At 44.5% G+C, this 26,912-nt stretch overlaps 1 protein-coding gene across 4 annotated transcripts in view; it reads right to left on the reverse strand.

The window, feature by feature from the left end:
* The window catches only part of LOC115461613, a 153,808-nt gene extending 127,602 nt beyond the window's left edge, over nt 1-26,206 (reverse strand). For 3 of the 4 annotated variants that reach the window (XR_003940732.1, XM_030191575.1, XM_030191573.1), the window contains exons 1-3: nt 25,783-26,206; nt 22,172-22,483; nt 12,488-12,574 (exon numbers count right to left, since the gene is read on the reverse strand). Coding sequence is in view for 3 of the 4 variants with exons in the window: in XM_030191575.1 (XP_030047435.1) it covers nt 12,488-12,574; nt 22,172-22,483; nt 25,783-25,941 (558 nt within the window). In the remaining variant the exon portion in view is untranslated. Of the gene's footprint in view, nt 1-12,487; nt 12,575-22,171; nt 22,484-25,473 lie in introns of all 4 variants that reach the window. The other variant, XM_030191574.1, reaches the window with a different exon arrangement.
* Nucleotides 26,207-26,912: the final 706 nt, after the last annotated feature.

Here is a 26,912-nt window from a genome sequence, read left to right on the forward strand (position 1 = left end):
GCAGCTATGCTCTGCTGGAGTCAGTCAAAAGCTTGTCCTTCGCTTTCACTGGGGAGCAGCAAGGGCCTTAAGCGCATGCTGTTGATGAGAATAAGTGTGCTGGAGTAAAGCATGAGCAGGCTGGCGAGAGGAGGTGGCACACCTGCACCTCTGTGAGTAGTAGATACCCCCCCCCCCCCCTTCCTTGACTTGTCAAAAGATCTCCTAGAGGAGGAGGCTGGCAGGAGACAGAAGAAATGGTATCAGTGCACTTCTTGATTTGGTCAGCGATCTCCTTAACCTTCTCTTCAAAAAGGTTATCCCCCAGCAAGGGGCATCTGCCAACCTCTGCTGAACAAATGGTTCCAAGTCAGAAACACGCGGCAATGAGAGTATGTGCACTGCTATACTCTGAGCAGAGATCCTGGATGCCACGTCAAATGTGTCATAGGTGCCTGGATCAAGAACTTACGACACACCTTCTGCTGCTTGGCCAACTGGCGTACCAACTTGGTCTGCTCCAGTGGGAGAGAGTCCGCTAGGTCTAACACCTTGCACACCGAGTCCCGCAAGTACACGCTCATAAAGAGCTGGTAAGACTGTATACAGGACATGAGCTTTGAGGACTGGAATATCTTCCTCCCAAAAGAGTCCAAGGTCATAGCTTCTCTGCCTGGGGGTGCCAAGGCACAGTCTCTTAGAACTGCTGACTCTTTTGAGGGTAGATTCCACCACCATAGAATTGTGAGGCAACTGAGGCCTATCAAAACCAGGTGTACTGTGATGTATCAATCTTCTTGGGCAGGACAGGGACTAACAGAGGGGGACTCAATTCCGATAGAGGACTTCCTCGAGTATCACATGGAGAAAGACAGTCATAGCCTCACTAGGAAAAGACTTGTGGTACAGGACCTCGAGCATCTTAGCCCTGGGCTCGTCCTCCACCTCCAAATGAAATGGAATAGCTTCAGACATTTCCTTTACAAAAGAGGGGAACAAAAGGCTTACTGGAGGAGACTTTCTCCTTTCAAGCTGAGGGAAGGGTTCAGAGGGGATGTCATAGGACTCATCCTCCAAAAAGTATCTTGGATCCTCCACGGAGTCCCATGAGCGTTCCTCATCGGTGTCAGACAGCAACTTCTCATGAGAAGGCTAAGGCTGAACCTGCCTTGACTTAAGAGGAGCTATGTCCTCGAGAGGGGCGTTGAGGAGTCTGCTCCCACCTCGACTTCAGCGATGTTTCCTCCACCAATGTTGAGGGGGTGCTGGCTTGGGTGGCACTCAACACCAAAGCCACACGTAGAACCAAAATCGGAGGACACACTGCTAGCTAAGGGCCAAGAAGGCAGAAGGATAGGAGCAAGCACCCCTGATGCTGATGCACACCGCTGCAAGAGGTCATCCAGCAGCTCAGGAAGGCCCAGATACACGAGGGCCACAGCCAGGAAAGACTGGAGGGGGGGGGGGGGGGGCAACTCCAAGACAGGCTGCAGAACTGATGGGATCGAGATGGGAGTCGGGTCCTGGCTGCTAGGGACCGACGCATTGGCACCTCCTGGACAGAGGGGGAGTGGTACTCCCGGTGCCAAATCCGTCAACATCCCGGAGCAGCCGGCACCGTCTGTTGAGGATAACATATGCTTCTTTGGCCTTCATCCGAAGCACAGCATACAGATGCCTCGGTGCAGACAAGGACATCTTTGAATCCTCACATCACCTCAGGTCCCGGGGACCCTGCCCAGCAGTAGGCGTCGAGACAGGTGGAGACCTACTCAACACACTAGTGCTCCCAGTATCCATGGGTCTCGAAGCAGCCATGTGGACCGATACTCCCAATGCCGGTGCAGACTTTGATGTCGATACCGACAACCTCAATGCCAAGGTCTAGGACATAGCTCCAAAAATCTTCTCCCGTTGAGCTTCTCTGGACACTTGAGTCCTCTTCTTCATACAGAGGACAGTTAGCAGGGCTACAGTCAGGTCTTAAAACACTAAAGACACCAAGAATGGGTGTCATTAACAGAAATGGTCCAACTGAACAGAGTACAGCACTTAAAGATACTGGGAACTTAAGTGGGCATGGACAGAAAAACTTCCACAGCCAATGAAAAAAGGGGCAAGGCAACAGAAAAAGGCAAGGGAGAAACCCAGCAAAAGTCAAAGCCTAAATGCGGCCTACGACCTGAAAAAATAAAGGAAACTTAACTGGAGAAAGAAAAAGAAACTAAAAAAAAAAAAAAAAAAAAAAGAGTATGGGAAGAAAAGGGGCTGAGACCTAACAGGCACAACGAAAAACGAGGCGAAAAGCCTGAAAGGCACCAAAAAAGTAGCTCTTCTAGACCGGGAACGAAGAGAAACCACAGACGCATCTTCTCCTCACCACGGTAGAAAAACAACTGTGGTATCCACGCTCTCACAGCTGGTGGGAAGGAACCCCGTGCACGCATGGTGGAGTGTGTCTAGTGCTGCTCAAAGCTCTGTTAAGCTTGTCATAAGCTCCAGACTGGGCAACGCGGCGCTGCGTTAACCAATTGTAAAAATTTATGGCCCGCTTGTCCTCAGAGAAAGAACTAGAAGCCATAGGGAGTGATGCATAGGATGCAAGGCTCGACGTCGATGCCGAGGATTTGAACTGGCCTCCAAAAATTCTCTCTCTCAGCCTTTCTGGCCAACTGAGTCCTTTTCTTCATACAAAGGCAAAGAACACAGCTGGAAGGGGTATGTTTAGGCCCAAAACACTGAACACACCAAGAATGGATGTGTTTTCCAGAGACGGCCCTATTACACCAGGCACAGCACAAAGCTACTGGGAACCTTTGAGGACATGGAAGGGAAAACAGCCATGGCCAAATCAAATGATTCAATGGTGACCTTAAAAAGGGGCAACTCACCAAGAAAAAAATAAGGACAAGAGCCCGATCGGAGCTCAGGCCTGACAGCCTACTGAGCATGGAAAAAAGGAAGAAAACGTAAAGAGAGGAAAAATAAAACAAACTATAAAGGTCCCAAAAGGGAAAAATGAAGTACACGGGGAAACATCCCAGAGGGAAGGCACAAAAAGCTGTTGATAAAGAACTGTACCAGACACAGTGAAGGAGCGCGAAACAGCGCGTCTTCTCACAGTGGATGAAAGGCTGTTGGTCCCAAGCTGTTACAGCAGGCGGGAAGGCACTTGCATGTGCACAGTGGGGATGCTGGCACGTATCTTAAGGCTGTACTACGCTATTTCAATTGTTCAGCACCAGGCAACGTATATGACGTTCCCCACATGAGAATTTGGCCTGCTGATCCTCGGAGAATGTAAAGTTATGCAAGATGCCATACTGCTCAGAAACAATTAAACCATTAAGAGGAGGAATACTCCAAGCAACCCTCAGTATATTACAGACTACTTTACAACATCAAAAGCCAAGCACTATGCCTCCTTGTTGAATGTTAGTTAGCCGCACATAGCCACAAGGTATATTTTTCTAAACTGCACAAAGATTTACAAGAATTGTACAGCACAGTGTCAAACTATATAGCAAATTTTACAATGATATGGGAATGTGGCAGCTTCTTCTCAAGACAGGTCAGGCAGTCTTTTACGATTCCTAATTTCTCCCCCTTTCCTACCTACTGATTGTATAAGCTCCCACTGCTCTCATTTTAAACTTTTTTGCACGGTTCTTGCATCTCTGGTAACAGCTTTTGAAACTATCAATACACTTGTCACAGTCTGATGTCATGTACTGCTGCTGCTTCTGATCACTTGACACAGGCTTGAATGAACTCGCAGAACTCAACTAGGATCCCCTCAATATGTTTGCTAAGCTCAGATATTAGCAGGTTGACATTTTTGTAGTAGTGACATAGGTGCATTGCCATTGATGTGTCCAGCTTCATGTGTATGAACTATGATCTTAGTGTGCCAGATCTAGCTGCAAGATGACTTCTGGAAAAGAAATTGTGATGTTTGTACAGTTCTGTAACTCCTCGTGCTCTTTTTCTTGGCCTTATTGGTAAAGCTCAAGAGGCATGTTTAATATTCTGAGTGTTGTAGGGCTTATGTATGGACTTTCTACTGAAAAGCTTGGAAACTGTTTGAATGTTCATGCTTAGACTTTTCCATTCAACAAATTTTAACTTGCTTAACTGTGTCACATGGTTTGTGATCTATTTATTCTAATTAACATTTTCAAAATAAAACATTCACAAAAAACACACAGAATTATCATACCACAGATTTATTCATAATATCTGAGCATTAACTGCTGGGCTCTTTGTTAATTAACAACTCAAATATAGGAAAATAAACACTGTAAATATATTTTGCATGATGCATAACATCACAGAATGTATGATTAATGAGGGCGCCACATGTCCTAAGGTTTTTTTTTCAATAAGTAAACATGACTAAAAGTTATTTAGATTCTTCAAGGTATCACACTGGGGTTACACAACAGAAAATATTACAAATTATTTGGTCGGTCTTATCTCTGTTACCAGTGTTTTCAAAATAAGCTTATGCTTTAGAGAATGTTTTGGGGTTTTTTTTGTTGTTGTTGTTATTTCTTTCAAAAGCATTAAAAATGGCTGCTGTTTGGATAATAAAGATAATTAAAAAAAATGGCTGCTGTACACAAGAGAAACTTTGTAGTACCAACAGGTGTGTCAGTAACTACATACATGTAAATCAATAATTGAATGACAATTTGCCAGGTAGATTCACACTAATCTTGGCCACAGAACTGTCATCAGGTTTTTTTTTGTTACATTTGTACCCCGCACTTTCCCACTCATGGCAGGCTCAATGCGGTTTACATGGGACAATGGAGGGGTTAAGTGACTTGCCCAGAGTCACAAGGAGCTGCCTGTGCCTGAAATGGGAATCGAACTCAGTTCCTCAGTTCCCCAGGACCAAAGTCCACCACCCTAACCACTAGGCCACTCCTCCACTTTACATACTAACTTAATGGCTGCATAACTAGTGCATGTTAAAAGTATCAAAATAATTGATGTGTCAATTAGGTCATATTTACTCACCTGAAAAATATATTAGAACATAAGCTTAGCAAATTATGTAATGGCTTAAAGAAAATAAGTTGGTCCTTAACCTAGAAAAATCTAATGCTTTACTATTCTCACCCTCCTTGGGTCAGCTACTATTGTCATCCCCTATTTTTCTTAATGGTGTCCCTGTCTCCCAGGTCCACTCCACTTGAAGTCTCAGATTCATTTTCAATTCCTTGTTTACCCCTCGTGACCAAATCTCTAAGGTTGTTCAACGGTCATTCTGTAAATTATGTCTCATTAGATTAATTCAACCATTACTTCTAATACTTTACTATTCTCACCATCCTTGGGTCAGCTACTACTGTCATCTCCTAATGGTGTCCCTGTCTCCCAGGTCCACTCCACTCGCAGTCTCAGACTCATTTTCGATTCCTTGTTTACCCTTAGTGAACAAATCTCTGTTCAACAGTCATTCTGTAAATTACGTCTCATTAGATTAATTCAACCATTACTACACCCTCCATAACTTAACATCCTGATACATTCTCTGGTTAATACACAAATCGTTTACTGTAATTCTCTTTAACTCGGGTTGTGAGCAAAAGATAATCATTTACAATTAGTTCAGAATACTTACATCATTTTTCTCCACCATCTTAAAAAAAAAAATAGGACCCTGTAACTCCATACCTCAAAGCCTCCCATTAGTTACCTAGCCCTCACCGTAACACTTATAAGATCCTTCTGCTCATCTTCAAAATGCTTCCTTCTTCAGAACCACTCTACCTCTCCCGATAGCTTACTCCCTATTCTCAGACGCGCACACTCAGATCCGCACAACTTAATCTACTCACCACTCCTATTCAAAGAGAAATTTTTCATATAGTAGACATTCCATGTTTTCTTTTCAAGGTCCTAAATTATGAAAATTTTGCCTTCTCATCTTAGACAGATCACCTCTCTGCCACTTTTCAAATCTGAACTTAAAATGTTTCTTTTTCAGGACACCTTTTCCTAAATCTTCCACATGAGGCCACACACACCTGGCAAACCCTATCTCCTCCCTTTTGATCTCTCCTCCTCTCTTCTTTCCTATTTTCTCATTGTAGTTCCATATTACCCCTGTTGTTTCATGTTGGTTTTTGTTAGTTGTTTTCCCCTTTTCTTTTTTAGATTGTAAACCTCGAAGATGGTTGCCGATAGTAAATTTTGAATAAACTTGAAACTTAAACTTGTTACTGGGACAGACCAAAGGTCCATCAAACTCAGTATCCTGTTTCCAAGTACCTGGCAATATATCAAAAGAGAAAGATGTTATGCTGCTTATCCTAGAAAAAGGTAATGTATTTTCACAAGTTCATGTTAATGATGGCTTATGGACTTTTCTTTCAGGAAATTTTCCAAACCTTTTTTAAACCCTGCTAACTGCTTTTACCACATTCTCTGGCAACAAAGTCCAGAGTTTAATTACACGATGAGTGAAGCAATATTTTCTCAGATTTGTTCTAAATTTACCGCTTCTTAGCTTCACTGCATGCCCCACAGTCTTTGTAGTTTTGGAAAGAGTAAACAAGTGATTTATGCCTACATTTCCACTCCACTCAGTATTTTATAGATTTGTATCATATTTCCCCTCACCTGTCTCTTCTCCAAGCTGAGGAGCCCTGGCCTCTTTAACCTTTCCTAACAAAGAAGTAATCTCATCCCCTTTATCATTTGTGTTGCTCTTCTCTGTACCTTTCCTAATTCCACTATACCTTTTTTGAGTGACTAAAACTGCACACAATATTAGAGGTGCAGTTGCACTATGCAGCAATAAAAAGACATTATAATGTTCTGTTTTTATTCTCCATTCCTTTCTTAATAATTCTTAACATCTATTTGCTGTTTTAGCCATCACTGCACACTGAGCAGAAGGTTTCAACATAACATATCAATTCCAAAGCCCTTTTTCAGAACAAAAACTATTTTCTACTTTAACAGTTCTATGGCTACCAAAAGGGCCAAAATTCTTATAGTAAACTTCAGTTCTTCTTCTTTCATTTGATGTACAGCTTTGTCAGAAATTCTGATCTTTATGTTTGACTAATCATGTCCATTTTCTCATATATTGCTCAAAAGTATGCATGGTACAATCAGGCATGTACTTATATGTATCAGGGCTACGGTTGTGCTCCATGCCCCACTTACCCAGAACGCAAGGAGTTAAATGCTTTATCCAATGATTCCTCTATTATTATACGACCCTCGGATAAAGGCGGGTCGGTAGTAATTCAAAGTAAAGACACATGTCATGGAGGTTCACCAGCAAATTTTTGATAGCCGCTATTATCAACCTTTAGTAGAAGATCCGGGCCCCGCATTGCAAACATCTATTTCGGAAATCGTGGATGGGGCTATGGAAAGCGGTTATTTGACAAAGGCTGAGTCTCGCTTTCTGAAAGTTACAAATGCGAGGAATCTGGTGTTTTACACGGTCCCTAAGGTTCACAAAGATCTTTTAAAACCCCCTGGACGTCCTATAGTGTCCTTATGTGGCACTATTTTAGAACCATTGTCCAAATTTTTGGATTATTTTTTACAGCCATATGTTACAACAGCTAGATCTTACATACGAGACACTGCTCATTTTTTGCGACAGCTAAGTAATACGGAGGAGGTCCCGGAAGGAGCAATTTTAGTTACTATGGATATCGAATCTCTGTATTCGAATATCCCTCAAGATCTTGCTCTAAACATAGTAGAAAGGACCCTGATTAATCGTCTGGTTACTGAGCGTATACCATCTGCCTTTTTGTTGTCACTTGCGAGGCTTGTTTTGAAACACAATTATTTTGAATTCGAGTCAGCCTTTTTTTTGTAAATCACTGGGGTGGCCATGGGCACAGCGGCTGCTCCTAGTATTGCTAATCTGTATGTCAGCAATTTTGACGAAATAAATTTATATAATTCTCGTGGTTTGTTTATATAAAAAAATTGGTGCAGATTCATAGATATCTTTTTTATATGGCTCTCTATAGAAGAACATTTGGACCAGTTTTTTGACTGGCTCAATAGTATAGATGTCCATTTAAAGTTCACTATGAATAAAAATATTCAACAAGCCATATTTTTGGATACAGAAATCTACAAAAGTAATGGTAATTTATACACCACAGTCCATCACAAGCCTACTGATAGAAATACATTATTGCAGTTTAACAGTCATTATCCTCACAGATTAAAATGGTCTTTACCAGTGGGACAATTCTTAAGATTGCGGAGAATATGTGCTACAGATACATCATTCAAACAACAAGCTACTTTATTAATACACAAATTACGTGAATGAGGGTATCCAGAAAAGTGTATTCGACAAGCGTATAAACGAGCGTGGTTTGCGCAGAGGTTGCTTTTGTTGACAGATAAACCTAAAGAATCTATGAATAGAATGGTTTGTGTGTTAGGTTTTTCTACTATGGCTCCACAAATTGCTCAAATTATAAATAAACATTAGCAGGTTTTAACCTTTTCATCCGATTTTTTCTGAACCGTGCATTGCATATACTTGGGGGCAGAACCTTAGGGACCGGTTAGTGCATACTTCCATGACATACAAAGGTCAAAATAGAGAAGATGGATTACATCAACCCTTGTCAATTTTGTAGTCATACTTTTATTATGACACAATGGACTCATCAAAAATCCCTACGGACGTTTAAATTGAGACATAGGACTACATGCAAAACAACTTTTGTGATCTATATTATTGAATGTCCCTGCCATTTATATTATGTGGGGCGAACTATTAGACACATGAAGGTGAGGTTGACAGAACATAAAAGCAGATTAACTACAAAAACTGCGACTGCTCCTATGGTTACCCACTGTGAACAATTCAATCATACTTTTGCAGACTTACATTGGTTTATCATTGATCATGTTCCAAATTCTGCACAAGGGATGGATCGGGCCACAAAATTGGCTCGCCGCGAACAGTGGTGGATTTTTACCTTAAAAACAGTGAATCCCCAGGGACTAAATGAAAATGTGGAATGGAGCATCATGAGTTTCCTCAGGTTGCAGAGACTGACGAGGTGGCAAGGGTTGTGTGAACAATCCTTTTGCATAAAGTTAGTTGTAATTCTGACGTCATTTTGTGAACATTTCCGCCACTAGATGGGTATAGATGCCTTGATAAACCACTTTGATTTAACAGGAGTTAGGTCTCGCTCCTCTTGCTGTTTGACTGAGGAAGAAGGGAATTCCTTAGCCTTAACCCTCGTCCCTGATGAAAGCAATTGAAACCCGCGGAGTCGGGTGGATCCAGGGGAAGGTGTGAGATGAATGTTTTTCAGCGAGGCAATATAAGTGCACAGCTTTTTCACCAAGTATTTATACATTTTAAAGTGATTTTAATAGCACTGTGGTGAAGGGAAGCAAATTAAAAATGAGCAAAATGTTGCTCCCCCAAAAAATGTTTAGAGTAACCCGATGAAAGAAGTGCTATACCACTATATAGTATCTTTATTGTCTGCATAAATTGTGGGAAATATCTGAGGGTACTCTATATACATACAAAAATTTATGTATCAAATTATACTTGTGGGAGCTGTGACAAACACATTTTTTATAAATGGGTGGTCTTTAGTCCTGGTTTGTGTACTAGCTAATCAACTTACCCACTGGCATCATCATACATGGGTTCCTGGGTCAGCAGCTCCTTCCGGGTCCTTGGCCACCTCCTTGGGGCGGCATGCCACCCAGCTAGCAGTTCCTGGCACTTCAGGGATTCTGGCAGCCTGCTGGTTGTCCTCTGCGAGTCTTCCAACACTAGCTAGCACTGGTATCCTTAAGTGCGTGCGCCCAAGAGTCCCATTTAAAAGGCCAGCAGCAGGAGGACCAATGGGGCTCCCACTGATGTCGAGTTCCTGGGCCCATATAAGGAAGCTGGAAGCTTCCTCACTCTGCCTTTGCAACAGGTCTCTTCATGGTGCCTAGTCAACCTTGTCTGCCCCCACGTTTCAGCCTTGTCTTCCAAGCTCCAGTTTTGCCTTGCCTCACCCTGCTCTGCCTCCAAACCAGTCTGTCTTGCCTGTCTCAAGTGCTGCCTCAGTTCCTGCCACAATTCCAGCCTTGTCTCAGTTCCTGCTTCAGTTCAGTCATGCCCTCAGCACCGTGCCTAGCCTAGGTGATTTGCCTGCTGCCAGTAGGGGCCCAGCTAACCCTCGGGCTAATCGGGTCAACATGGCTGCAGCCCAAAGGCTCAACTTTAGTGAACTGTGACAGCATGTGACTTAGAGTAGGTTCACAACAAGGTTCAAAAGATAAACCTTGAATTCTCTACCTCACCACTTCTCCCTCCACTAGTCCGTTCCCCTCTCTCTCCTTCCCCTCATTCCTTTTCCTCCTTTCCTGAAGTTACTATAGAGGAAACTACACTTCTCTTTTCTTCCTCAAAATGTACCACCTGTTCCTCTGATCCCATTCCCACCCACCTCCTTAATGCCATTTATCTGTCACATTCTCAACCTCTCACTTTCCACTGCAACTGTCCCTACTGCCTTTAAACATGCTGTGGTCACACCTCTCCTTAAGAAGAACTTCACTCGACCCTACTTGTCCCTCTAATTACAGACCCATCTCGTTCCTCCCTTTTCTCTCCAAATTACTTGAGCGTGCTGTTCACCACCGCTGCCTTGATTTTCTCTCCTCACATGCTATTCTTGACCCACTACAATCTGGTTTTCGCCCTCTCCACTCAACAGAAACTGTGCTTACTAAAGTCTCCAATGACCTATTACTGGCTAAATCCAGAGGTCAATATTCCATCCTCATTCTTCTTGATCTTTCCGCTGCTTTTGACACTGTCGATCACAGCATACTTCTCGATACCCTACCCTCACTTGGATTCCAGGGCTCTGTCCTTTCCTGGTTCTCTTCCTACCTCTCCCTCCGCACCTTTAGTGTTCACTCTGATGGATCCTCTTCTACTTCTGTCCCTCTACCTGTCGGCGTACCTCAGGGTTCTGTTCTTGGTCCCCTCCTCTTTTCTATCTACACTTCTTCCCTTGGTTCATTAATCTCATCCCATGGCTTTTCCTACCATCTCTATGCTGATGACTCCCAAATCTACCTTTCTACCCCTGATATCTCACCTTGCATCCAAACCAAAGTTTCAGCGTGCTTGTCTGACATTGCTGTCTGGATGTCTCAACGCCACCTGAAATTAAACATGACCAAAACCGAGCTTCTCATTTTTCCGCCCCAAACCCACCTCCCCACTCTCCCCGTTTTCTATTTCTGTTGATGGCTCTCTCATTCTCCCTGTCTCCTCAGCTCGAAACCTTGGGGGTCATCTTTGACTCTTCTCTCTCCTTCTCTGCTCATATCCAGCAGATCGCCAAGACCTGTCATTTCTTTCTTTACAACATCCGTAAATCCGCCCCTTTCTTTCTGAGCACTCTACCAAAACCCTCATCCACATCCTTGTCACCTCTCGTTTAGACTACTGCAACCTGCTTCTTGCTAGCCTCCCACTTAGTCACCTCTCCCCTCTCCAATCGGTTCAAAACTCTGCTGCCCGTCTCGTCTTCCGCCAGGGTCGCTTTACTCATACTACCCCTCTCCTCAAGTCGCTTCACTGGCTCCCTATCCGTTTTCGCATCCTGTTCAAACTTCTTCTACTAACCTATAAATGTACTCACTCTGCTGCTCCCCAGTATCTCTCCACACTCGTCCTTCCCTACACCCCTTCCCGTGCACTCCGCTCCATGGATAAATCCTTCTTATCTGTTCCTTTCTCCACTACTGCCAACTCCAGACTTCGCGCCTTCTGTCTCGCTGCACCCTACACCTGGAATAAACTTCCTGAACCCCTACGTCTTGCCCCATCCTTGGCCACCTTTAAATCTAGACTGAAAGCCCACCTCTTTAACATTGCTTTTGACTTGTAGCCACTCGCCTCCACCTACCCTCCTATCCTCCTTCCTGTATACATTAATTGATTTGATTACTTTATTTTTTGTCTATTAGATTGTAAGCTCTTTGAGCAGGGACTGTCTTTCTTCTATGTTTGTGCAGCGCTGCGTACACCTTGTAGCGCTATAGAAATGCTAAATAGTAGTAGTAGTATTAGCAGGTTCTGGGGCAGAGTTGCGATTTGCAGGCATATTTTAAAAAAATATAGAGAGTCTGGAACATTACCCACCAACATTAAAGCTGCTACTGAGCAAATGTTAATGTCCATATCCACAACTGCAATTAAGCCGCTATTTCAGGATTTGTACTACTATCTTATAAAGACACACTGTGTACCTATGTATTTTTATAAATAGACAAAAATAGGCACCTACATGGCCTTTCCATATAGGTGATGTTATAATTACCCTTTCTAGTAAGTACACATATAAATGGTAAAGACTTCTGATCCTATTTACATGATGCAACAGAGCGCTAAAGCAATACTTGCTTTCTAGAGCAGGTTTTATACAATTGACATTACTGTATGATATCAGGCATTAATAAAACCTACCTCAATATCATTTGAATGCACAGATATTTCCTTCATTAATCTGTCATCCACTTCTCTCAGTTTTTTCAAATTACTGAAAAACATCAGCTGTAAGATGAAAATTAATAGATCAAATCAAGTACACAACTTTTAAAAAAACATACATGTGAAGTTTTATTTATTTCAGACACATTTTTTATTAATTATGGAAGCCCTTTTAAGAAGCAGCAGTAAGCCCAACGTGGGAAGTACCGCCGAGCTACCACAGCAGCCCGGCGGTAGTTCTCTCCCCCAGCATGTGCCATTTCCTGTGCTACAAAATTACCAGATGGTAAGTGTCATGTCTCTGGAGTTATTAGTTTCTTAAATTCTGCAAATTGCACACATTGGAGTGGAAGAGTGACCTAATGGGTAGTGCAGCGGGCTTTGATCCTGGCAACCTGGGTTCGATTCCCACTGCAGCTTCTTGTGACCTTGGGCAAGTCACTTAACCCTCCATTTCTCCAGGTACAAAAACATAGATTGTGATCCCTCTAAAGACACAGAAAGTACCTGCATATAATGTGTACAGTGCCGCGTATGTCTAGTAGCACTATGGACATGATTAGCAGTTTTTGTTACCATTGGTGTGAGAGATTCCCAGATACAAAGCTATTTAGAATAATGCTTTTCTTTCCAGACAATTTGGCACTAAAATGGTTGATGCCTTTCTTTTTACAGATTGATATACAATTTAGTCCTGGCTGAGTTGCATGCAAATCTTAGCCAACAGTGCCTATAATTGACACCATTAGATAATAACAACCTGCACATCATCCTTTGTTTCCAGGGAGCACCAGGTGAAAAAGGAGATGCTGGTATTCCTGGACAACAGGTAAGATCACTATTGTGCTTGCCTTTCTTTTCAATCTGTAAAAAGAAAGGCAAGCACAATAGTGATCTTACCTGTTATCCAGGAATACCAGCATCTCCTTTATCTCCTTTTTCACCTGGTGCTCCCTGGAAACAAAGGATGATGTGCAGGTTGTTATTATCTAATGATGTCAATTAAAGGCACTGTTCGCTAAGATTTGCATGCAACTCAGCCAGTCTTTTGCATGATCAATCCATGTGCAAGAATTTCAAATTTCAACGCTCAAAAAATATTTGCAAACTAAAATATCTGTAACTCGGGAAACAGCAAATATACCTGTCTTTTTAACTTTCTGCTTAACCAAGCACACTGTGAATCATATAAACACATTTACAACCACTGCTTATATTGTTACTGAAATGAGAGGAAAAGCCTCATACTTCTGTGGCTCAACTCGGTTATTGAAACCGGACCCGTTTAACAAAGACCGTAAAAATCTGTAACAGTCTAATAAAGAGTACGCTCTGAGCCCGCAGTAAAAAAGTAATCATGGGCGCAAAAACCTCTCAAAAAATTCTCTTCTGTGATTTCTAACCTAAATAACTTAGGTGATAATTCTGAACAAAGAACTTATCTTTGCTGTGTCGTGCTGGTTGCTCCGTTGTTACTCGCTTGTAGGGTGAGGTCCTCTTCTTCAAGAGTCCTCATCATCTGCCCCCGAGAGCTGCTGTTCTATAGCGTGCAAAGCCAGCTGGCTTTGCACGCTATAGAACGGCAGCTCTCGGGGGGCAACACAGCAAAGATAAGTTCTTTGTTCAGAATTATCGCCTTTTTCACAGGCGCACTGAAAAATGGATCTTCGCGCACCCAAAACACGCGCCTACACTAGCACAGCCCATTTTTCAGCGCACCTTAGTAAAAGGACCTCTGAGTGATGCTGCTTCTGTCTGCATATCCCATACTGCACATTGTTACTGTAGAATCTATACCACAATCATTTCTAAGTAAAAATGAGATATTAAGAGGAACACACTGTAAATGAAGCATATCAACTTCCTGAACCATGGGATGATTTTCCAATGGCTGCAGAGAAGAGATGGTGACCAATTATCAGATAAAGGGTGAAGTGTCTTCCATAGCAGACAGCTAATCAATCGAAGAGGGCTTTCAGTGAGGACATTTATTTTCCTGCAGGAAAGGAATGGGTGAATGAAGCCCCCAGGCAAGTAAAATGAAATTAATTACCTGTAGCAGGTGTGCTCAGAGGACAGTATGCATCTTCACACACAGGCGACACCATTGACAGAGCTTAGTGAAGGGGAAACAGTACCCCAGCAACTTTTTCTAAGGTTTTGGGCCATCTCACTGTGCATGCACAACTCCTCGGAGAGGCTGACTGTGGGGATTTAAGTCCTCCTGTCCTGAGGACAACCAGGAACCAGAATCTCCAAGTGTGAGACCCTGCTGCAGCCTTCAATAGAAAAGGGGGGAAAACACCACACCTGGTGCTGCCAATAAGCAGAAACATGCCACTTTGTTTCTTTGGAAAGCAGCCTGGAACTGCAAGAGAAGGGCCTTGGGGGGAGGGGGGGTGGGAAGAGTTACATTCTAAATCCCAAATAGATTTTGCAGGCCTGTCTGACCAAACCTACTGTCAGGTCCTGAATCAGGTAGCAGTGTGATGTGACTGGCTAGATGTCCATGTTGCAGCTCAGCAAATCTCCTCTATGGAGACTGATGAAACCTATGCAGCAACAGCTTTGACATTATGAGCCATAGCCATAACATGACCCTCTAGAGCAGCATTTTTCAAACGGTGTGCTGCAGGGAATTCTTGAATCCACTCCAGATCACAGGCGTTGCATGATTTACCTCATTATCTTCCTCCTCCCATCGCAATTCCTCAAATTTTGCTATTACCGGCAGATATTAGAACAGGCCTTCCTCTGGCCAGCCCCAGGGTCCTTCCTTCTGACGCGACTTCCTTTTGCCATGTGGGAGGGATGCGGCAAAGGAAAAGTCTTGGGACAGCCAGAGGAAGGCTTGTTCTAATAGCTGCCAGCAACTGCAAAGTTTGTGGAACCAGAGTAGAGAGAAGAAACAGGCTGCACATAAAGGGAAGAGAGAGGGAAAACAAGATAGATTTAAAGAGGCAGAGAAACTGAAGAAACCTGAACGTGGAAGATCAGTACTAAACAGACATAGGACAGGAGATGAGAAAAGAGACTGTAAATGGAAAGGAGGCCCTGGAAACAGAGTTAATAGCACAGACAGAGGAAAGCAGAACCAAAGATCGGGAACAGGATTTATTTATTTATTTGGAGTTATTTACTGCCTTTTTGAAGGAATTCACTCAAGGCGGTGTACAGCAAGAATAGATCAAACATGAATGAAATAATGAAATCACGAGACTACAAAGGTAGGAAATGATTTTTTTTTCAGTTTAGTGACTGAATTACCTTGGTGTTGTTAATTTACATCTGTAGGCTTTATTTTAAAAACTGTACAGGAAGACATGCATTTCTCTGTTTCTCTGGTGTTGCATGACATGCAGCGTCCTGTGCCTCTGTTTTCAGTTTTTATCTGCATATGTTTTGTGGTTCCCTATGTTGTATCAACTGAGAGTCATGTTCTATATCTGCAACTGAAAGATTCTGCTAGCATGTGGTTATCTGTGCAGGAATCTGTAAAAGTCCATCTTGTTCCAGTTTCACAGTAGCAGGTATATTGATACTCTAATGTATTTCAGTAGCATAATTAAATGAAATAACTACTTTTGAAAGTTACAGGTGGGGATGAAATAGGACGAGTGAGTATGGGTTAGATTCCTGTGGTGTGCCGTGACAATTTTTGCATCTTGTATTTGTACCGCGAGATGGAAAAAGGTTGAAAATCATTGCTGTCTGGGAACCAGTTGTGGTGTTCATGCATAGATAATTGTACACATCATATTGAAATCCAAGCCCATCAATAAATATAGAAATAAATAAATAAGAACCGTGGACTGAAAACACCATGAGGTCAAAATAAATTGCATATTCTTAATGACACACATCACGTAATACATAAAAAGTGTATAGAGAGCCAGTTATGTTGTTCTTACAAACCCTTAAGGAATTATCCTGTCACTGTCCCTAAGGTAAGAGAGCTAAGGTGTGGTATAAACAACACCAAGGAAACACTGAAACAGTTATAAAAAATATCAGTGTGTGTTGATATGAGTCAAACAGTGTTTCTGCTGCAAATCAAAAAGAAAGGGAAACTGAAAGACAAATAGGCATATTTTCAAAGCACTTAGCCTTCCAAAGTTCCATAGAAACCTATGGAACTTTGGAAGGCTAAGTGCTTTGAAAATATGCCTCAAAGCTTACCAGCACACAAGAGGTCTCTGCTCATTCACAAACATTATGGGCCGTTGCCTTGACTTTCTTTCATCTCAAGCTATTCTTGATCCACTTCAATCTGGCTTTCGCTCTCTTCATTCAACTGAAACAGCGCTTGCTAAAGTATCCAATGATCTGTTCCTAGCCAGATCCAAAGGTCTCTATTCTATCCTCATCCTTCTCGATCTGCTGCTTTTGACACTGTTGATCACAGCCTACTCCTTGTGGATTTCAGGGCTCTGTTCTTTCCTGGTTTTCTTCTTATCTCTCCCAGCATACCTTTAGTGTATACTCTCGTGGATCCTCTTCTACTTCTATCCCACTGTCAGTTGGTGTACCTCAGGGATCTGTTCTGGGACCTCTTCTCTTCTACATCTATACTTCTTCCCTTAGTACTCTGATCTCATCCCATGGTTTTCAGTATCATCTTTACGCTGATGACTCCCAGATCTACCTCTTCACACCAGAAATCTCAGCCAAAATCCAGGCCAAAGTATCAGCCTGCCTGCCTGTCTGACATTTTTGCCTGGATGTCTCAGCGCCATCTGAAACTAAACATGACCAAGACTAAGCTTCTTATCTTTCCCCCTAAACCAACCTCTCCTTCTCCCCCATTCTCTATTTCTGTGGATAACACTCTCATCCTTCCTGTCTCATCAGCTCGTAACCTTGGGGTCATCTTCGACTCCTCCCTCTCCTTCTCTGCACATATTCAACAGAATGCTAAAACCTGTCGTTTCTTTCTCTATAATATCACCAAAATTCGCCCTTTCCTTTCTGAGCACACTACCAGAACCCTCATCCACGCTCTTATCACCTCTTGCTTAGACTATTGCAACTTGCTTCTCACAGGTCTCCCACTTAGCCATCTCTCTCCTCTTCAATCTGTTCAAAATTCTGCTACACGACTAATATTCCGCCAGGGTTGTTATGCTCATATTAGCCCTCTCCTCAAGTCACTTCACTGGCTTCCTATCCGTTTCCGCATACAGTTCAAACTCCTCTTATTGACCTATAAGTGCATTCACGCTGCAGCTCCTCAGTACCTCTCCACTCTTATCTCTCCCTACATTCTTCCCCGGGAACTCCATTCACTGGGTAAATCTCTCTTATCTGCACCCTTCTCCTCCACTGCTAACTCCAGACTCCGTTCCTTTTATCTTGCTGCACCATATGCCTGGAATAGACTTCCTGAGCCGGTACGTCAAGTTCCATCTCTGACCGTCTTCAAATCTAGGCTGAAAGCCCACCTTTTTGATGCTGCTTTTAACTCCTAACCCTTGTTCACTTGTTCAGAACCCTTATTTTATCATCCTCACTTTACTATTCCCTTATCTCGTTTGTCCTGTTTGTCTGTCCAAATTAGATTGTAAGCTCTGTCGAGCGGGGACTGTCTCTTCATGTTCAAGTGTACAGCACTGCGTACGTCTAGTAGCGCTATAGAAATGATAAGTAGTAGTAGTAGAGCACGTGCAGTCCACAGACATCTACTTCAGACGCTGTGGAAAGTTTAAACTTCGGACCCTAGCTGGCTACAGTATTTATCCTGACTGACGTGGGTGGGGGCTGTTTTGAACCTTTTCCTAAAGACTGAGTCTGGTGTCATCTCGGCCATAGCCTCTACTGCTATCATATTCATTGTCATCCTTACCACTGGCGTGGGAGCACGCTCTGCCTACAGACTATGTTTGACATGTCTATACGTGAATGCCAGAAGACTAAGAAATAAGATGGGAGAGATAGAATATATTGCACTAAATGAAAAATTAGATATAATAAGCGTCTCTGAGACCTGGTGGAAGGAGGATAACCAGTAGGACACTGTCATACCTGGGTACAAATTATATCGTAATGATAGGATGGATCGAATTGATGGAGGGGCAGCATTGTATGTTAAAGAGGGCCTTGACTCAAACAGATTGATAATGCTGCAGGAAACAAAACACATCTTGGAATCCCTATGGATTGAAATTCCATGTGTAAAGGGGAAAAGGATAGTGATAGGAGTGTACTACCGTCCGCCTGGCCAGGATGAACAGACGGATGTAGAAATGTTAAAGGAAATTAGGAATGCTAACAAACTGGGCAACACAATAATAATGGCCGAGTTCAATTATCCCGCTATTGACTGGGTAAATGTATCAGGGCATGATAAGGAGGTAAAATTCCTTGACGAAATCAAGGACTGCTTTATGGAGCAGCTGGTACAGGAGCCGACAAGAGAAGGAAAAATTCTAGACCTAGTCCTTAGTGGAGCGCATGATCTGGTGCAGGAGGTAATGGTGCTGGGGCTGCTTGATAACAATGACCATAACATGATCAGATTTGATATTAGCTTTGAAGTATACACAGGAAATCCAATACATTAGAGTTTAACAGAGGAGCAGCTGCGAGGGTCAAAACTTTACATCAGGCATGGATGCTGTTCAAAAATACCATCCTGGAAGCCCGGGCCAAACATATTCTATGTATTTAACATCCCTTTCCAAATAATTCCTACCATCCTGCTGGGCATTTTTGACTGCTGCTGCACATTAAGCAGAAGATTTCAGAATATTTTTTTTACAATGACACCTAGGTCTTTTTCTTGAGTACTGACTCCTAAAGTGGACCCTAGCATCAGATAACTATGATTCAGATTATTCTTCTCAATGTGCATCACTTTGCATTTGTCTACATTAAATTTCATCTGCCATTTGGATGCACATTCTTCCAGTTTCCTAAGGTCTTCCTGCAATTTTTGGCAATCTGCATGTGTTTTGACAACTTTGAATAGTTTTGTTATCTGCAAATTTAATCATCTGCAAATTTAATCACCTCACTTGTTCTGATTTCCAGATCATTTATAAATATGTTGACTAGCACCGGTCCCAGTACAGATCCTTGTGGCACTCCACTATTCTGCATCCTACATTGAGAAAAATGACCATTTAACCCTATCCTCTGCTTTCTGTCCAATAACCAATTCTTAATCCACAGAAGGACACTGCCTCCTATCCCATGACTCCTTAATTTTCTCAGGAGTCTCTCATGAGGTACTCTATCAAAAGTTTCTTGAAAATCTAGATATACTACATGAACCAGCTCACCTTTATTCACATGTTTATTCATGCCGTCAAAGAAATGAAGCAAATCGGTGAGGCAAGACCTCGGATGAACTTATGCTGACTTTGTCCCATTAAACCATGTTTGACTGCATGTTCTGTAATTTTATTCTTTATAAAGTCAGGCTTACCGGTCTGTAATTTCCCGGATAACCCTGGAGCCTTAAAAAAAAATTGGCATCACATTGGTCAACCTCCAGTCTTCAGGTACTACGGACAATTTTAAGGGCAGTTTACAAATCACAAATCACTAGCAGCAGATCAACAATTTCATGTTTTGAATTCTTTCAATGTCCTGCACACTCAAGTCCTGTTCTCTCCACTTGTGCTGTTCTAGACTAAGTGTGGTCACAAAGTTTCAACAGCCAGCATAAACCACTCCCAAATACAAACTTTACCAGTAGACTCTCATAGGCAGATGTTTAAAACTTTGGTACTGTACGAAACGCTGCCAGAAAATACCACCACAAAAGCAACAAAAAAAATTACTACCTAATGCTCAATGCCAATAGTATGCAAGTGATATGTGCACTATGAGCATCTAACGATAGGAAGTAGAAGGGTAGGTTGGTGCATGCGTTCCTTCGCTCCCGCCAGAATCCTTTCAGCCAATGTTGTTGAACAGGTTGAAGATGGGCAGCAGGCAGGCAAGGTAATCGAACAGAACAGAACATTAAAAAAACGATGACATTCTCATTCTTAAAACTTTGCCCACAGTCCTATGAAGCATGATCAAAGAGCAAAATATACTGGGGAGGTCTTTATATAACCTGCCTTCTCACTCTCCTTATTTCATCACTTGTACGCATTTCCATCGGAAAGGTAAAAATCAAGAGTGTCAATTCCTTCCCGAATGACTATACTCTAGCTTGAGCTTTTTCCAGGCAGTTTCCAATGAAGCTGTGAAAGCCGTTGCCGCTACAGCAACCACCACCACTATGAAGCCTCGGCCACCCAACCAGAACATAAATCCTCTGTTCAAAAGCCTCAATGCCAGCTCCAAGCTGGCATTAGGTTTCCCACGGTATGGGCGTCCTTCAGGGTGCTGTTCTCTGAGCATTGCCTGGAACACACACAAAAAAACCCCATAATCTTTTAACTAAATTAGTATGCTATTTGCACTAATCTGGGGCAAGCTCAGTATTTCCCATGGTAGTGGCCTCTAAGTATTGTACACCGGCAAACACAGGCACTAATTGCTTCTAGTGCCCGTGTCTGTATCTAAGCATTGTGGCCTCAATTCTTAATCGAACTCTTCTTTAATGTAGTAATCATAGCAAACAAAGAAAATAAATTCACAGGTCAAGATGCTTGGAAAGAATTGTTCCCTTCTGCAAACAGAGTTCGTATCAACAGGGCCGTGCCTGGCTCCAAGGCGCGTGGAAGAGCTGGGCAGTCTGGGGCGTGATGGCAGAAATGGCTGTTTGGCCTGCAGAGGAGGCTCTGAGCATACTTCTCATTCACCCTGAGCCTCCTCCGCTCCACCAGCCTTCCCTTCGCTTGCTCATTCCCTCTGTGTCCCGCCCTCAAGAAAATGACGTCAGAAGGCGAGACACAGAGGGAACGAACGAGCGAAGGAAAGGCTGGTGGAGAGACATCAGACAGGCAACACTTTCACTGACGCTGCGCAGACGTTGGAGGCGGAGCGAGGTAAATTTAAAGCGCCGGGGAATCGGGGATGGAGCAGAGGAGTAAGGTTTTTTTTTTTTTAACTACAACTCGACGGCACGGTGCCCTTGAAGGCAGGCGCCCCCCTGCGGCGCTTACCGTGTTGGCACGGCCCTGCGTATCAAGCCACCTCAGAGGCCAGAGCCGCAGCCCTGCTGAGAGGAAAAGCTGTAATACTCAGAGAAAAATGTGGATACATTTGGGAAAATGTGGTAAAGAATTTTGATGGCATAACAGTAGATTAATCAGGGACCAGCCCCTAGAATTGCTGCTGAGCCTGAATAAATGCTAGGAAGATGTACTTTCTAACACAGCCCTCAGGGGGATAGAAGGAGGGCTTAAGAGCCAACAGGGGTAGGCGGTCAATCAAAATCACAGGATAATGCAAACTATAGGGATAGTAGTACTAGTGGGGCTCATTTTCAAAGCACTTAGCCTTACAAAGTTCCATAGATTACAGTGTAACTTTGTAAGTCTAAGTGCTTTGAAAATACGCCTAAGTGCCATCTATACACAGACAATGCAACTGAATACAAACAATACTCGTACTAAACATACACAGCAATGCACCCTGCCTCCATGGACTTTAAGCGCTGTTCAGCATCACCTTATAAGTATTTGGGCACTGCTAGTGCTAACAGAAATGCAACGTTTTACAGACAGGCACTGACTAACTATTCAGGACGGAGGCTCTCACCTTCTCCACCTGGTACACGGTGTAGGCGAGATTGATGTTGTGGAATAAACCCTTGTGCTCCTCGGCCACACACATTCCGCAGACAACTTGCCGGCACATCTTGCAAAAGAACTGCAGGAAACGGCCTGGGTGCTTGGGACAGGCTGCGCCTTTCAGCCCCAGCGCCTCTGCCTCACCGCAACAACCGCGCTCTCTTCTGCTCGCCGCTCCCAGCTTGATTAGCTTCACCACCTCGGCCAATGTGGTGTTGATAGGCAGGCTGGAGACGCCCCCTGCCACAGCACTAACCTTACGGCAGAGAGGGCACGACACCTGCTTCTCTCCGGCCGGGGAATGAAGTTGGCTGCGGCCCGGGGCTGCCCACTCGACCACACAGCGCTTGCAGAAGTTGTGGGAGCAGAGTGGCAGAGTGACAGGATCCTCGAAGAGGCAGAGACACACAGCGCAGGTTAGGCTAGCCTCCATGCACCCGAGCAAAATCAAAACAAACGGCAAAAACAACAACAAAAAAACTCTCCTTGCGCTTCAGTCCACCCGAAACCAAAACTAGCCAGCAGCACTGCTCCCGAAGTCAAGCCCTAACACCAAAGCAATTGCACTGCTTGAAAGTTATTCCAATTGTTTGTTAGACTAATTGACGGCTGTGATGCAATGCGGGAGTGCGGCCTCGCTGATTGGACGGTTGCACTTAGCCAATCGTGAGCCAGGGGCGGAGCTAGGAACACTGCTCAGTGGGCTAGCTGTCAGTTTTCTGAGAATATTTTACTTATTTGTTCTTATACGTGAAAACGGCGTAAGGTGTCTTTATGTATGTGAAAGAGGAGGGAAGGAATGGTATTGGCTAAGTTGTTGCGAAAGTATATATATAGGGACATAATAAATGAAGATAGGAAAAAGCCCAGTTACCACTCTTATTATTTCCCACACAGCCAAAGAATATTTCCAGATGCTAATTCTAGGGCGGCTGCTTGTCATCTTCAGCCTGCCAGATGCCCGGTTTAGCTGACCCCAGCAACGTTTCCATATCCAACCAACAAAACAAAACATTTTAAATACAATTACCTAGACTGGTCCAGCTATTAGGCAAGACTAGGTGGTCACCAGGACAGTGAGTTCTTGGGAGCAGCAAAGAGCAGCTGCAGTCAAAGCAAAACTATAGGCTCTGATAGTCACACAAATTTTCAAAGAACCATCAACATATATATTAACCTGCATTTTATATATTTCTGTGTCACCATCATGATCATTGGGGGGAGGGGATTTAAAAAATGTGGGATGAGAGGGGATTTAAAAAATGATAATTGAAAAACAGTCCATCTTACCTGAATTATTTTTAATATACAATGGTGTAAGGGTTCTCAACTCAGTTCTGTGAAACACACCTAAGGGCCCTTTTACTAAGCAGCGATAAGCCCATAGCGGGTTTATTGTGCGCCAATCCAGAACTACCGCCGAGCTACCACAGGAGCCCAGTGGTAGTTCCCACGCTAGCGTGTGTCATTTCTGGTGCTACAAAAATATGTCCTGTTTTTGTAGCACAGAAACTTAACTGATGCTAATGGCGCTCTCCGGTTACCACTGGCAGCTCCCTTTTTGAAGCATTGGTCTCTGGCCTTCTCTATTACAGCTTCAGGTTTTCTTCTCTCTGGACAATTCAGAATTCTCCCGCCTTGGGAGAACCTCTTCCTAAAGGTGGCTAATAAACCCCAATAAATAAATAAATATATCTTAGCTCCTTTTTTAGTAGTCCTTTTACTAAGGTGTACTGACAAATGGCTTGCGGTACCGTAGGCGTGGGTTTTGGGTGATCCATTTTTCACTGCACCTGTAAAAAAAAGGCCTTTTTAAAATTTCTGTTGAAAATGGATGTGTGGCAAAATCAAAATCGCCGTGCATCCATTTTGGGTTTGCAACCTTACCGCAAGTCATTGACCTAGCACTAAAGTTTCACGTGGTAACTGGGCAGTAATGACCTACGCATGTCAAATGCCACTTGGCGTGCATCCGATGTGCGCGTCTGAAAATAAAAATTATTTTTTGTTGTTGCGCATATCGGACATGTGCGAAAAATAAATTTACCGCAAGAGCCACACGGTAGCCGGGCAGTAACTCTATTCTGGCACACATTGGACGCACATAGACACGCAGCTTTGCAGCTGGGCTTAAAGCGCTGTTCAGCTGCACCTTATAAGTATATGGGAACCAGGGGCGTATCTGCGTGGGGCCACAGGGGCCTGGGCCCCCGCAGATTTCACCCTGGCCCCCCTCCCGCCGCCAACCCTCCCCCACTAATGTTGTTTACCTTTGCTGGCGGGGGACCCCAACCCCCGCCAGCCGCCGAGGTCTTCAAAATTCTTTTTCGTCGTCCTCCTCTGTGGCCATGCTGTACCCTGTTGATTCGGAGTCTGACGTCGCACCACCAGCTGAAGAATTATTTTTAAAAGCAGGCGGAAGCGGACCTCGGCTGGCGGGGGTTGGGGTCCCCGCCAGCAAAGGTAAACGTCAGCGGGGGAGGGTTGGCGGCGGGAGAGGAGGTGGAGAGAGTCGTTGGTGGCAGGGGGGGGGCTCTGGCAATGGCGGGGGGGGGGTCGTTGGTGGCAGGGGGGGCTCTGGCAATGGCGGGGGGGGGGGATCGGTGGTGCCGGGGGGGGGGGCTAAATGTGCCCCCTCCCTCTGGCCCTGGCCCCCCCTACTGCCAGAGTCCAGATACGCCCCTGGCAGGGGCGTATCTGCGTGGGGCCACAGGGGCCTGGGCCCCCGCAGATTTCACCCTGGCCCCCCTCCCGCCGCCAACCCTCCCCCACTAATGTTGTTTACCTTTGCTGGCGGGGGACCCCAACCCCCGCCAGCCGCCGAGGTCTTCAAAGTTCTTTTTCGTCGTCCTCCTCTGTGGCCATGCTGTACCCTGTTGATTCGGAGTCTGACGTCGCACCACCAGCTGAAGAATTATTTTTAAAAGCAGGCGGAAGCGGACCTCGGCTGGCGGGGGTTGGGGTCCCCGCCAGCAAAGGTAAACAACGTCAGCGGGGGAGGGTTGGCGGCGGGAGAGGAGGTGGAGAGAGTCGTTGGTGGCAGGGGGGGCTCTGGCAATGGCGGGGGGGGTCGTTGGTGGCAGGGGGGGGCTCTGGCAATGGCGGGGGGGGGGGGATCGGTGGTGCCGGGGGGGGGGGCTAAATGTGCCCCCTCCCTCTGGCCCTGGCCCCCCCTACTGCCAGAGTCCAGATACGCCCCTGGAACTACTAACAGAAATACAACGTTTTACAGACAGGCACTGGCTAACTATTCAGGACGGAGGCTCTCACCTTCTCCTCCTGGTACACGATGTCGGCGAGATTGATGGTGTGGAATAAGCCCTTGTGCTCCTCGGCCACACACTGTCCGCAGGCTACTTGCCGGCACATCTTGCAAAAGAGCTGCAGGAAACGGCCTGGGTGCTTGGGACAGGCTGAGCCTTTCAGCCCCGGCGCCTCTGCCTCACCGCTACCACTGTGCTGTCTGCTCGCCGCTCCCGGCTTGATTAGCTTCACCACCTCGGCCAATGTGGTGTTGATAGGCAGGCTGGAGACGCCCCCTGCCACAGCACTAACCTTACGGCAGAGAGGGCACGACACCTGCGTCTCCCCTGCCGGGGAATGAAGGGGCTGTTGGTTGCGGCCCGGGGCTGTGCACTCGACCACACAGCGCTTGCAGAAGTTGTGGGAGCAGAGTGGCAGGGTGACAGGATCCTCGAAGAGGCAGAGACACACAGCGCAGGTTAGGCTAGCCTCCATGGACCCGAGCAAAAGCAAAACAAACGGCAAAAACAACAAAACTCCCACCCGAAACCAAAACTAGCCAGCAGCACTGCTCCCGACGTCAATCCCTAACACCACAAAGAAACTGTTTGAAAGTTATAAAAAAAATGAAAGTTATTCCTTAGACTAATTGACCTAACCAACCGTTGTTCCAACTGGAAAACTTTTCCGCTGCTGAGCTCGAGCAACGCCGAAACTCAGCAAAACCAGGAAACGAAACAACAACCTACAGTGCAACACTACCCGGATAGGCTGCGGGCCGTGATGCAATGCGGGAGTGGGGCCTCGCTGATTGGACGGTTGCACTTAGCCAATTGTGAGCTAGGGGTGGAGCTAGGATCACTGCTCGGTGGGCTAGCTGTCAGTTTTCTGAGAATATTTTGCTTATTTGTTCTTATTTATTTATTTGTTTGTTGCATTTGTATCCCACATTTTCCCACCTATTTGCAGGCTCAATGTGGCTTACAATATTTTATTTTCTTTTCCTAATAATTCCTAAGATTGTTTGTTTTTTCTGGCTGTCACTGCATACTGAGCAGAAGATTTCAACGTACAGTCCGATGACGCCCCTCAGCGGCGACTCCCAAATGTAGAACCCACCCAGCAGTGCCAGGCTGCCAGCACCATTCACCACAGTTCGGATAATTGTCCCCAACGCGCATCACCCTGCACTTGTCCTCGTCAAATTTCATCTGCCGTTTGGATGTTCAGTCTTCCAGCTTCCCCAGTCGTCCTAAAGATTCTCATGCAGTTTAACAACTCTGAAGAACTTTGTGTCATCTGCAAATTTGATGAGATGTCGAAATTAAGCAGGCCTGCCTTTCAAGAATATGCAATTTCTTTCTCTTGTGGTATATAAACTGGTGTTAATAGGGCAGCAATGTTTCATTTTAGCTTTAATACAAGGGTTAATATTAGCCAAATTTAAAAAAAAACTCACTAGAGCA

The sequence above is a fragment of the Microcaecilia unicolor genome, chromosome 2 (assembly GCF_901765095.1).
Source record: "Microcaecilia unicolor chromosome 2, aMicUni1.1, whole genome shotgun sequence".
Taxonomy (NCBI): Eukaryota; Metazoa; Chordata; class Amphibia; order Gymnophiona; family Siphonopidae; genus Microcaecilia; species Microcaecilia unicolor.